Consider the following 13,757-nt stretch of genomic DNA (forward strand, 5'->3'; position numbering starts at 1 on the left):
TGGGGTTTTGCCATGTTGGCCAGGCTGGTCTTGAACTCCTGGCCTCAAGTGATCCACCCATCTTAGCCTCCCAAAGTGCTGGGGGATTATAGGCGTGAGCCATCACTCCCAGCCTGCAGTTAAATTTTAATCTGGTGGAGGAAGAGGGCTACAAAGAAAAAAACGTTTATAATGTTTTTTATATTTACTATGCAGTTACATTTTCACTGGTGCTCATTATTTCTTTGTGTGGATTTAAGTTACTGTCTAGTGTCCTCTCACCTCAGTCTTGAGAGTTGTCTTTAGTATTTCTTGTAGGGCAGGTCTGCTAGAGATGACTTTTCTCAGTTTTGTCTTAATTTATCCTTTAATTTTAGCGGACAGCTATGTTACTGATTTTTAAGTTCTTTGAATTTATTTATAATTCCTGATGTAAAGTCTTTGTCTAATAAGTTTAACATCTGGGCCTTCTCAGGAATAATTTCTATTAGTTGCTTTTTTCCTGTGCATGAGCCATACTTTCCTGTCTCTTTGTGTGTCTTACAAGTTTTGCTGAAAACTGGACATTTAAAATAATGAGTCTATTCTAGGATTCTTTCCCTTACCTGGGTTTCTTGTTTTTACTGCATATTTATTTATTTTTGTTGTTGCTGTTTGTTTGTTTAATAATGTTTCTAGGATAATTCTGCAACATCTGTATTCTTTGTATGCAGCTACTGAAGTCTCTGCTCAGTGAACTTAGTGGTCAGCTAATGAGTGGACAGAGTTTATTAAATTCCTTGAACCAATTAGTCTCTTAGCTTTTTCTGAGAGTCTCTGTGTGTGTGTTGGGGTATGTGTTTCATACGACTGCAGGCAGTTTACAACTCTGCCTTAGCTTTTATTTTCTGCCTGAGAAGAACCTCAAAGTCAGTCAGAAGTGAGAGATTAGGACCTTTGTAGATCCTTCCTGGGCATTTGTAGAGCCCTGCCCATGAACATGGCCTTTTAGCTTCCAAGGAATATTTGGGAGCATTATAGAAATCTCATTTCCTATTTTTTAAATTTTTGTTGTTGTTGTTGTTGTTGTTGTTAGACTTTTGTTAGCCCTAACTGGTTTTGCTACCTCTGATAGCTGTGATATTAAATAAATTACTGCTGACAGTTTTCAACAAATGCCCTCGGGATAGGGCTGTTCTCAAAGAGCAAGCTCTGATGAGGTCAAAGAAAAACAAAGCTGGGGCCTGGAGCTTTCCAAGGGGCTTCCTGACAGTGTTTCTCACTATGGGTCTTTCAGGGAGCTCCAAATCTATTGTGTCTCTGCTGTCCGCAGTGGTGGCTAGGCTGGTGTTTTCACAGCTACCACATTTGTGCAAGTGGTTTTTAAGTCTTTTACAAGCTGGAGTGAGGGGGATGGGAATAGGGCAAGGTAAAAAACACCTCAAAGCTTACTGTTTTTACTGATATTCAGCTGTTTTTCTTGAATAAATGCTCCTTGGAATGTTGCAAGTCTTTGTTAATTTCCAGAGTACTGAAAAAGTTGATTTGGACAATTTTTACCAGTGTTTTTGTTGCTATTGTGGAGGAAGAAATTTTTGACGGTCCAGGGTGGGAACTAAACAATAGGTACGCACGGACATAAAGACAGAAACAGTAGACACTGGGGTCTCCAAAAGGGGGAAGAGAGCGAGACGGGGGCTGAAAAACTACTTACTGGGTACTACGTTCACTGTTTGGGTGATGAGTTCAATAGATGCTCAAACCCCAGCATTATGCAATCTATCTATGTAACAAACCTGCACGTGTATCCCCTGGTTAAACAAACAAAAAAGATGAGATTGGAAAAAGCCACAGAAATGTAATATTTCCTGAAACTAGTGACCCAAGAGAACTTTGAGAAAAGATAAGCTAATTATATTATATTTTATACAAGTTATTTTGTATACATATTTTACAATATATTTATAAAATATATACATATATTTCAGTATAACATTACATTACCTGGATATAATTATTTGACATAAATACAAACATGGTTGTATTCCATATGGGATTCTCTTTGGAAGTTTAGATGCCTTAGGGATTTGTACTGAATAAAAAGGTGAGAAGGGTTCACTGGTGTCAGAAGTTCTCTTTTATTTTCTCTTTCACTTTGCTGTTTTAGGTGTACAGAGCCAATGGGCCGGATGGAGCCATTGGCAGAGGCCAGAGAATCCACCTGCAGTTATGGGACACAGCAGGGCAGGAGAGGTATGAGATCTTCAGTTATATGCTCCTTACTGAAGGAAAGGGAGAAATAGTTACATTCTTTAAACAGTGACCTGAGCAGGAAAAAGCCAGCCAATTCGTTGGTTTGTACTTGGATAAAGTATGCTGCCAAATTAGCAGGAAATTTGTCAGTCTGAGATGAGAATGGTGGCTTTATTTCATACAGGGTCAAAGGAGAGGTTAGGATTCTTACTTGTGGACTTTTTTCTTTTCCTTCTTTTAATCTTTTGACATAGACACTTTGCTCCATTTCCTTTTGCTATTTACTCAACCACAAGAAAGCGGCCAAGTTACATGCATTATTCTTACCTGATTGTTGAAACCTAGTGGGAAATCTGGTTGGAATTGATTCATGTGACCAGAGGTTACTTGACCAAAATAAGGCACATGAAATCTTGATATAAAGTTCTTTCAGTTAGCTAAAACTTCTGTTTTCTCTCAAAGCCACCTTGAAGGATTTGGTTTGTTTTTTAACTTTTTATTATGGAAAACTTCAAGGATATTCAAAAGTGGAAGGATTATATGATAAACCCAGGTATCCGTTACTCAGCTTCAACAATTATGAAATTGTGGTCAATATAATTTCATTTATACCACATACCTCTTCTCACCCCCACCCCCTTACCATATAATTTGGAAACAAATTCCAGACATTATATTATTTCATTTGTAATACTTGTGGTATGCAGCTCTAAAAGATAATAACTCTTTTTTTTTTTTTGAGGCAGAGTTTCACTGTTGTTGCCCAGGCTGGAGTGCAAAGGTGCGATCTCAGCTCACCACAACCTCTACCTCCCTGGTTCAAGTGATTCTCCTGCCTCAGCCTCCCGAGTAGCTGGGATTACAGGTGTGCAGCACCACACCCGGCTAATTTTGTACTTTTAGTAGAGATGGGGTTTCTCCATGTTGGTCAGGCTGGTCTCGAACTCCTGACTTCAGGGATCCGCCTGCCTTGGCCTCCCACTGGGATTACAGGTGTGAGCCATGGCCCCCTGCCAAGAACTCTTTTTAATAAAAACATTGATGAAAAGTATTTGAGAAAAACCTAATATTGCTGATTAGATGACAAATTCATACCAATATTTTCTTCCCTGGAGCCTGCCTGTCAGTTACAGATTTTACATATAGGCAAAGACAGAGGAAACTGACTGGTGGTGGGGTGGGGTTGGGGGTGGGGAGAGAGAGAGAGAAGACAGAGAAGACAGGAGGATAAAGGCTTGGAAGGCAGAGTTCCAAGACAGAATAGGGTCTGAGTCAAGAGATTTCTTACCTTCAAGTCAAACAAAGGGCAATCAGAGATAAGAGATCTCTGCATATTCTGAAATTAAAAGATCATGGAACACATTGTAATGTTAAGTCAAGCTTTCACAGAAGGAAAACATAAACTATTGCATTTGGCCAAATTAACTCATAATTGTACAATAAATTCTTGGCTGAGACTAAGATCACAAGCTGGTTCTTGTCATCCCCGTCCAGCAGGCTGGGTTTTCAAATCACATGGTCTGTTAACACTTAAACTGATACAAGTGATAACTATCCTCTACACTTTTGAAATATCACCATGTAGCTTGTCATTGGTAAACTCTGGAAGAGGCTGAAGGCATTGCTTGTAGCTTTATATTTCAGGAGCGGGGCCATGGTTAACTTACCATTCTGCTTTTATGTTCCTAGGTTTCGTAGCTTAACAACAGCGTTCTTCAGAGATGCTATGGGTTTTCTTCTACTTTTTGATCTGACAAACGAGCAGAGTTTCCTCAATGTCAGAAACTGGATAAGTAAGTGTTATTGTTCCCCAGTGTCCTGCTACACACTCCCCTCTTATTTATAGAATGTCTTTTTACGCTCTACTTCTGTGATACATTTTTTGGAGGAGATCTTAGTGCAAATACTATTTTAAGGAGGAAGGTTTTTAGTTTAGGGACAAAGATAATTGAAATACGCTGCTTCTCCCTGGTACTGATAACTTTGATTTGTTGAGTACTTCCTGTGCTCCAGGTCCAAGGCAGCACTTTGTGTGTGCTGTCCTTTTCAGTCTATCCCACAGAACAGACTCTTTTTCCCATTTTATAGATGAGGAAGTAGAAGCCTAGAGAAGTTAAATCTCTAAGTATCTGCTTGTCTATTGTATGTTATCAATTCTTCTATCATCTCTGGGCATTACATGTATATTACATAGATGAAGATAGCTTTTGAAGACTTAATGGATCATACCCCCGGCTTCATGTCTTTTCTGTGCTTAGAGTCCCTTTCTAGCTTTTAGGGATAGAGCATCTTTCAGGAGGATTCTGCCATGGAAAACTCTACAACTGCATTGATAAAAGTGATCCCCAGTGCAATATATGTCAGTCTTTATTTTGGAGAGATTTTAACCTCCTAAATGGTTCGTAGCCATTTAGAATTCTGCCACTTGACTGCATAACAGCTTTCAAATGTATGTTTTTCTTATTTAGTCATATTAGTGTAACCCTAGAGAAGCTATTAGAGAAGCCTGTAATATTAAATTTTTAACATCTAAATCTTTAAAACACCGATTTAAAAAGACCTGATACTTAAAAATTACTTACTGTTTTGGGATTATGAAAGGGTAATTGGCTATAGTTTAGATAGTAGAAAACCTTATTTTAAAAATGAGTTTGAAAATAATTTAGCGCACTGTGGTTTTCACATAGTTTGTGTCTGATCCTCACAATCACCCTGTGCAAAGATTCAGGTCAGTGTTGCGTCCTTATTTCAGGAGAAGGACATTGAGCCTTAAAAAGTAATAGACTTATCCAAGGATATGAAGCTTTGGCTGTCAGTTTAATGGCCTTTTATGACCGTTCTCAAGTCAGTTGGCCACTAAGAGTTGAAGAGCTATTAATTACTTTAAATATGAGTTCCCCAAATATAATAATGCTTACTGGGACTTCACTTCGCTAGATGCCTGGCTGAGTTGCATACCTCATTATTTCCCTTGTAGCTGAATGACAGTGGCTACTTAAGGTCCCTTACTCTCAGCCCATGCTTATCATCCCTCCTTTGCATCATCAGAACAAGTTCTGGGGTTTTTTAAAATCAACCATTTTATAGGGATCACTAGAGAGTGCTCACAGAATCTTAGCATCGAAAAATAGCCCACCTGTTTTTCACAGGTAGACACTAAAACTCTGAGACATTAGATAAATATTGCCTATCCTGGCTAACTAGTTGGATAAAGAACAAAAGTATGTGAAAATATGTATACACATTTATGCATTTTGTTTTCCTTAGTAAAAGAATCCTGGCCGGGCGCGGTGGCTCAAGCCTGTAATCTCAGCACTTTGGGAGGCCGAGACGGGTGGATCACGAGGTCAGGAGATCGAGACCATCCTGAGCTACACGGTGAAACCCCGTCTCTACTAAAAAAAATACAAAAAACTAGCCGGGCGAGATGGCGGGCGCCTGTAGTCCCAGCTACTCGGGAGGCTGAGGCAGGAGAATGGCGTAAACCCGGGAGGCGGAGCTTGCAGTGAGCCGAGATCGCGCCACTGCACTCCAGCCTGGGCGACAGAGCTAGACTCTGTCTCCAAAAAAAAAAAAAAAAAAAAGAATCCTTATTGCTCAATTAGATAAAGAACATTTATATGTATTGAGGATTTTATGTCTTTAATGGAAAGTATTCTGCACCCCTTACCATTTAAACAAAAAGGTATAATGTTCAGTGTCAAAAGTGGTAATATCAAATCTTAATTAGGAATAAACATTTGTTAATTATCTGTACTTTTAATTTTTCTTCTTCCTGTAAGCATTTTGACTATTACAAGGATCATTCATTTCTTATTTATTTATTTATTTTTTTTTTTGAGAGGGAGTTTCTGCTCTTGTTTCCCATGCTGGAGTGCAGTGGTGCGGTCTCGGCTCACTGCAACCTCCGCCTCCTGGGTTCAAGTGATTCTCCTGCCTCAGCCTCCCAAGTAGCTGGGATTACAGGCGCACACCAACACGCCCAGCTAATTTCTGTATTTTTGTAGAGACTGGGTTTCACCACGTTGGCCAGGCTAGTCTCCAACTCCTGACCTCAGGTGATCCGCCCACCTTGGCCTCCCAAAGTGCTGGGATTATAGGCGTGAGCCACAGTGCCCGGCCCATTTCTTATCTTTTAATTAAAATAATAGCTTAATACACACAAATACACACATGCGTGCACACACACACGCACACACATAAATATCAGTGGTGAGTGCCAGAACGCAGTGTTGCATTAAAGAAGTAGCTGACTCATGGGCCCTGATTGGCCTGGGAGAGGAGAGCAGGTCTATATACCCTCCCCTTTCCCTTTGCTCCTTGCAGACCCTTCCCTCTCACTCAATCTCTCCATGCACTCCTGACAAGGGTGATAAAAGTCTAAAGTAAGCCCCACTCAGTTGAGGAGACAGAACAGAGGCTCAGTCCTCTGGGCCTGGATTGAAATCTGAAAGGAATTTGGTAGTGTGGTAGTCACTGCCCTGTCTTCCTGGAGTTCAGAGGAGTAAGCAAGTCATGCCCAGTGCTAGTGTGTTTCCTAAGGAAACTTTAAAGTAGCCTACATTTCTAAACTTTCTTCTGTAGACTCACGTAAGTGGTGCAAGAACCCAACAGTATATATTTTACTTATTTTTACCTCTTTATTTTTTATTCTCATTATTCTCTCTGTCTGAAAAACCCTTTCCACACCTGCCCCCAATTTTTTTTTGAGAAGGAGTCTTGCTCTGTCACCCAGGCTGGAGTGCAGTAGCCGGATCTCAGCTCACTGCAAGCTCCGCTTCCCGGGGTTACGCCATTCTCCTGCCTCAGCCTCCTGAGAGCTAGGATTACAGGCACCTGCCACCACACCCGGCTAATTTTTTGTATTTTTAGTAGAGACGGGGTTTCACCATGTTAGCCAGGATGGTCTCGATCTCCTGACCTTGTGATCCGCCCCTCTCCGCCTCCCAAAGTGCTGGGATTACAGGCTTGAGCCACTGCACCCGGTCACCTGCCCCCATTTTTTAACCAACTGGAGTTCTGCTTATTCTTTAAAGCCTAGCAAAGATGGCGTCTGTGAGATTTCCTGTGATAACCTTAGTTGTTTTAGATGTTTTCCCTCCTCTTAACCCCTATTACATTTTATACTGTTTATAGGGTCCTTATCACGTCCAGTACCAGATCGTAGTTATTTATGTAGGTGACTTTTTTCTTAGTGAAGTTTTTAAAATAACTGATTAATTTATGATAAACACAATCTTAGTAGAAAAATTAGGAAAAATGAGACAAAAAGAAGAAATCACCAATAATCATGCTTCCTAGACTGCCCAAAATAAATACTGTTAACCAGAATTCCTGGTGATACTTATATGCTCTTCTAAATGCTTTAATATATTAACTTAGTAGTTCTTAAATGTGAATATGCATCTCAGTCACCTGGCGGACTTTTAAAAACACAAATATCTAGCCCCATTTCCAGCATTCCTGATTCAGTAGAGCTGGGGTGGGACCTGAGACTTGGCATGTCAGCAAATTCTTAGGTTATGCTAAGGCCGGTGGCTCACAGTGTTTACCTGCAGAATCGCTAGATTAATTCATTTTAATCCTTACCTTGACTGTGTAAAGTAAATAGTATCATTATCACCATTTACAGATGAGGAAATTGAGGCAGTCAAATAACTTCATCAGGGTCACATAGCTAGTAAATGGCAGAGCCAGGATTCAACCCTAGGTACACTGGATTCTGAGTCCTTGCTCATAGCCATCACACTGGGCATGGACCCTAGAACGCCTTATAAGGCATTAACAGAGCACAGAACCACTCTGGAGACCAGAAAAGATAATGAGGTAACCATGAAGCAAGTCTTGAAGGAAGGTTGTGGTTAAGTATTCGATGATGTGGGAACAGCGTATGTAACAACCTGGAGGAAAGAAAGGGCATGGCTTTTCATGAAATGGTACACAGTTTAGTCTCTCCTCTGTAGGTCTTATTACCCCGGTTGCCCCATGAAGGCAAAGAACTGTTCTGAAATTCCATGCAGAGTATCAAGCCTGTGCTAATGCTCGGTAAACACCTACCTCCTTGACTTTCTCATGATAAGATATAATGAACACGACTTCATAATGAGGAACTAAAATGTCCACACTTTTCTGGTTAACCATGATGAAAAAATAAATTAGGCCATAAACTTTGAAGTATGACTTACTGTGGAAGTTTAGGCCTTAATTTTATTCTGGGGTTGATGAATCAGAAATGAGGTGTTATTTTCCTACTTTGAAAGATTAAACTATTTAGCTTAGTGAAGCTCTTTGGTTTGAGTCAATGGCTTTTTATAATTGTGCCTATTTGCAGGTTTTCAGGTGAAATAAATGCTGTGGAATGAGAATTATAGTCCTCTGTTTCCACTTGGTTTTGGTGACAGAATCATTTCCTGTTTATTCTGGGTCTTTCCTTCTCGTTGAAGCCTGTATCTTGTTTGTTTTAAATGAGTTGATTCTGCCCTAGGATAATAGAAAAATGTGGAAAACATTTTGGATAGAAATAGATTAGTTTGGAGAAAAACAATTCTTTTAGAAATGTCATTGCTATGGAGAAAAAAACACATAAAAACAGTTTTAAGATTAGCAATAAACCCTAGGAACTCCTCCAAGTTTCTTTTCAAACAGCCATCATAAAAAAGAAGGGTGTTTTGTATGTGTGTGTGTGCACATGTAGGCCCTCACACTTGAGAGGTAGCACATTCTCTTATCAACTCTCTGATATCAATGAACTGGGGTATGTGCTTGAGAATGGTTTTATATTTCTGCCCCAACTATTCAGCTTTACAGATAAGATTATTGATGCTTTGAAAGCATTATATCAATTCCCAATATCTATATATACATTACAGTCTTCAAAGCACTTTTGCGTGTTTTGTTCATTGATCATACACTTACATTATTATTTACTTATATAATAATAAACTTTCCTATATTAATAGGCCAGCTACAGATGCATGCATATTGTGAAAACCCAGATATTGTGCTATGTGGAAACAAGAGTGATCTGGAGGACCAGAGAGCAGTGAAAGAGGAGGAAGCCATAGCACTCGCAGAGAAATATGGGTGAGTAATTTTGTGGAGAAGTCTAGAGAAAACATTTTCGATATAAACATTAGCAGGAGAATGGTAATGAAAAAGACAAAAGTGGGAAATTAAAGCATAAACCTCAGCCATAGGCCTTGGGGCATGTTGAATGTTTCCTTTTTATATTATATGATAGTAGGATCCTTTGAAAATGCATGTGGCAAGGGCTTCCTTCAGTGCTTTGGTCCCATTTTCTCAAGCTCTTGGCATTTGCAGAGAGACAACTTTGAGTTGTCTCAGAGGCGCCTTAAGAGTGTAAGGTCTTCTTTCCAAGATGCAAATAAGAGACTCCTGGGGTAAAGAAATCCTCCATGTTAAGCAAGGAAATTTCTTTTTTCTTTTCCTTTCTTTTCTTTTTTTTTTGAGACAGAGTCTCACTCTGTTGCCTAGGCTGGAGTGCAGTGGCATAATCTCAGCTCACTGCAACCTCTGCTTCCCGGGTTCAAGCGATTCTCCTACCTCAGCCTCCCAAGTAGCTGGGACTATAGGAGTCCACCACCACGCCTGGCTAATTTTTGTATTTTTAGTAGAGATGGGGTTTCACCATATTGGCCAGGCTGGTCTTGAACTCCTGACCTTGTCATCCACCCACCTCAGCCTTCCAAAGTGCTGGGATTACAGGCATGAGCCACCACACCCAGCCTCAGCAAGCAAATTTCAAAGCCACTTCATATACTATTATAGAGAACGCTAGCATATAAGAAGAGGTTATTGGTTACTGCAGACTAGATGCTGGTTTTGAAATTTCTATGCTGGGAGAGGAGCGTGAGATCTCTTTCGGCTTAGTCTATGGTCTTGTGGTGGAGGGTTGGCAAAATACTGTCGTTCTCCTTGAGTTCCGGGAATAGGATCATAGCAGCAGCAGCAGCATGAACTGGACATGAAAGAAGTGGTCAGCTGCTGCTTATTAAAGTATTAAAGTGTTAAGAGTGCCTCTAAAAGGAATTTGTACTTTACTTTCTTTCTACCTCTCATACAATGAGAACCCATATGTAAATTCAAACCCTTACTAGCATTAAAAGAGGAAGGAAGCAAGTGGGTTGAGAAGGGAGGGGAGGGAAATAGAGACGGTGTAGATGGTGTAGGGGATGTTACCCAGCTTGTGGCCTTGGTGGTTGGCAGAATCCAAGGAGGCCAAGGAAAAACCTTTCCCTTTTTATTGTGTGATCTTCTTTATTCTTTCTTTGGTTGATAGAGGTTCGGAAAGCTGGTAGGGTTTCTACTGCGAAGGGACGGGGAGGATAGGTTGGCCAGGTAGGAAGAAGCCGGACTCTGGAGAGGTTTGAATACCAGGTAAGGAGATTAGATTTGATCTCTGGGGGACAGGGAGTTGCTGAAAGTCTTTGAGCATGGAGGGATGTTATGTTTACATTTCCAGATCAGTCTAGAGGCTATATAGGTGGAGAGAGAGGAAAGACTAGAGATTGATAGATTGCAGTGGTCTGTGAGGTGGGCAGAGGCTAGCTTTGTGAGAAAGGAAAAGGAAGAATAAATCAGGAAAAAAACAGAGTGGGGCAGGATTTTAGGTTTTTTTCAAGTCTAGCTTAGCTGAAGGACTCCCCTCCACTATAGGCTTACACTGGCAAGGATTTGCAATTGCATGTAGAGGTTTTTACCCTAGGGCAGATGGTGTTTAACCATGTTAGAAACATCCAGAGAACTTTTAACCCATGCTCATGTCTGGGCTTCACCTCTGATCATCAGCCATAATTGATCTGGAGGAGTTTCTCAGGCAGGGTTCAACTGAAGAAGCGTACCTATACATGAAGGGCTCTGTTACAGGAATTTGAGCATATGCAATTGTGGGAGCTGGGTAAGTAGTCTCTGTAAGGTGTTGTCTTTGTGTCTGATGCTGAAGTTTGAAGGACAGGACAGGCAGACAGGAAGGGAAGAAGGATGTGAAGTGGGGGATAGATGGAAAAAGTGAGAACCAGCTGGTGCCCATGCTGAGGGACTAAAACCCATGTCACTTCCTGTTGCCTCTGACCTGGCTGGTGTGGGTGTCCTGCAGAAACTGGGGCCCTTTGTCAGAGGGCTAACAACATTCACCTGGCCCAGGTGCAGGTCTAGTTGCAGGTTTATGCCAACAAGATGAGCCAGCAGATAAGCGACAATGTATGAGGGCTATGAAATGGATGTCGCTTCACTTCCCACCCCCAAAATTGCCCCCAAATCTCTTTTCTGGCCCACCCTAACCAGAAAGGGAATTCTGGGAAATGTTGTTTAGCCTAGCCAAGTTGACTTATTACAAAGCCTGGGCATTGGTATCTTTTAAAAGCTCCCCACGTGATCTTCATGTGCAATGGTTGAGAACCCGTGACTTAGGTGATTCTGAGGTGGAGGTTGACAGAGCCTTACCGGCCATTCTGAAATGCCCCCCTGCTCCCCTGAGAGGCACTCATGTAATGTAGTAGAAAAGAAACAGGGAGAGATCAAATACCACAGAGAATACTGAAGTGTTGAAGCTGTGAGGTGTGTTGCAATGGGTAAGGAGGAAGTAAGTGATGAAGCAATGGAAACCATGGATCTAGAGCATTCTTTTGAGAGTATGTCAGTAAATGCAAAAAAAAAAAAAAAAAAGCAGAGGAGTTAGCTAGATCAAACAAGCACATTCGAGTGTATTCTCAAGTACTGGGCGGGGAGGGTCAGGCTTGACCTCTTGTCCCTGTGGGCTTTTTCAGCCCTTTGCTTGTTTCCTGTGCCTGGTTCTTAGGATTCCACAGCCTGTCTGGTATCACAGAACCTAACCTTTCCTTCTGTCATATGGGGTATGTGAGGGATGCCCTGTGCCCAAGTCACGATGGTTATGGAGTATTTCATAGAGAGAATCTCAATCTATAGTTTTTGAATTGGGTTAAAATGAGAAAAGAGGATTTAGCAGATAATGATTGAAAGTCTTGAAGAAAGAAAAGGGCTGAAAACAGAGTCCCTTAGGATATACAGAAAGCATAACATGTAGTTCGGTAGGCTGTTTGACACTTTCAGAGGAAAATATGGAACAATTTGGTTCACATGCATTTCACAAATATGGCATATAACTTTAATGATTATTTTCACAGGTGTTTTGTTTCATTCTTATAACATTTACATTGGTTGCACATGCACTAAAGGACTATATTGTTTAGTTTAACCATGTGCTAACAGAAAACAGGATAAAGTTTATGGCATGTCTTCATATAATTTGTATGTTGTTTGAGAAATTTATATTATTTTTTGTTACTATTTTGCTGTCTTCTATTCTCAAGTCATAAAAACAGATCACTGGGGCCAGGTGCGGTGGCTCACGTCTGCAATGCCAGCACTTTGTGAGGCCAAGGCAGGTGGATCACCTGAGTTCAGGAGTTCTAGACCAGCCTGGCCAACATGGTGAAATCCCATCTCTACTAAAAATACAAAAAAATTAGCCAGGTGTGGTGGCAGGCACCTGTAATCCCAGCTACTCAGGAGGCTGAGGCAGGAGAATCGCTTGAACCCTGATGAGGCAGAGGTTGCAGTGAGTCAAGATCGCACCATTGCACTCCAGCCTGGGCAACAAGAGCAAAACTCAGTCTTAAAAAACAAACAAACAAAAATAAACAAATTTAAAAAAACCCAGATCATTGGTTTACAGGTGGTTCTCTGGAATAAACATGCATTCAAAGAATAAAAAACCATGTCTCAGAAGAACTTTGTAAGCCTAATGAAGAACACTGCAGTACGAATATGGAATATTTATCTGTGTGTGCTGGGACAAGTAAATTTGAGAATGAGGACTTCATACAACAGACAAAAATGTAAAGGGCAAATTGTATGCATGATAATGAATATCAGAAAAAAAAATTTGTAGTGACCTGAGTCTACCCCTAATTTTCCATGGTTTTTTTTTTTTTGTTTGTCTGTTTTTTTTGTTCTTGCCGTGAAACTTGGTTAAATTGTAATATGAAGCTCTCAGGTCACTTCCTAACAAATCAAAGGGATCTGTATGGTAAACCAATTGAATTTTCCTGGAACAAATGCAACATAATGGTTTCTAATGTATTATATTGAGTGATATTTTCAATGAAGTTAGAGAACAAAACAAAGTTGTTCAAACTTGCACTCCTGCCAGCCAAATGATTACAGTTCACATGGTTCCTGAAACACTTTAAAAAGATAGCTACCAAGTCAGTGACAAATAGAAGAGAAAGCAGAATGAAATATTGGCAACATTCCTCTTTTAGAAGGTACTATTAGATCTCAAGCTTCAGTGTGCATCAGAATCAGTCACCTGAATGCTGGGTCCCACAGTTTCTGATTCAGTAGGTCTGGGTTGGAGCCCAGAAATTTACACTGATGATCAGTTTCCAGATGTTGCTGCTGCTGGTTCAAGACAACACTGAGTTCCTGTCACATACGCACGCTAGCAGATATTTTGCTTGACAGGTAAGCATGCTAGCGGTATTTTCTTTGGATAAAGTCAATCT

General features: G+C 40.6%; 1 protein-coding gene across 6 annotated transcripts in view; it reads left to right on the forward strand.

The window, feature by feature from the left end:
- Positions 1 to 13,757, forward strand: part of RAB27A (RAB27A, member RAS oncogene family) — a 107,887-nt gene that overhangs the window by 76,858 nt on the left and 17,272 nt on the right. For all 6 annotated transcript variants that reach the window (XM_011940542.1, XM_011940545.1, XM_011940543.1 and 3 more), the window contains 3 exons: positions 2,126 to 2,211; positions 3,901 to 4,004; positions 9,171 to 9,294. In XM_011940542.1, coding sequence (XP_011795932.1) covers positions 2,126 to 2,211; positions 3,901 to 4,004; positions 9,171 to 9,294 — 314 coding nt within the window. The remainder of the gene's footprint in view (positions 1 to 2,125; positions 2,212 to 3,900; positions 4,005 to 9,170; positions 9,295 to 13,757) is intronic.

Source organism: Colobus angolensis, unplaced genomic scaffold, assembly GCF_000951035.1.
Source record: "Colobus angolensis palliatus isolate OR3802 unplaced genomic scaffold, Cang.pa_1.0 Scaffold19, whole genome shotgun sequence".
In the NCBI taxonomy this organism is placed as follows: Eukaryota; Metazoa; Chordata; class Mammalia; order Primates; family Cercopithecidae; genus Colobus; species Colobus angolensis.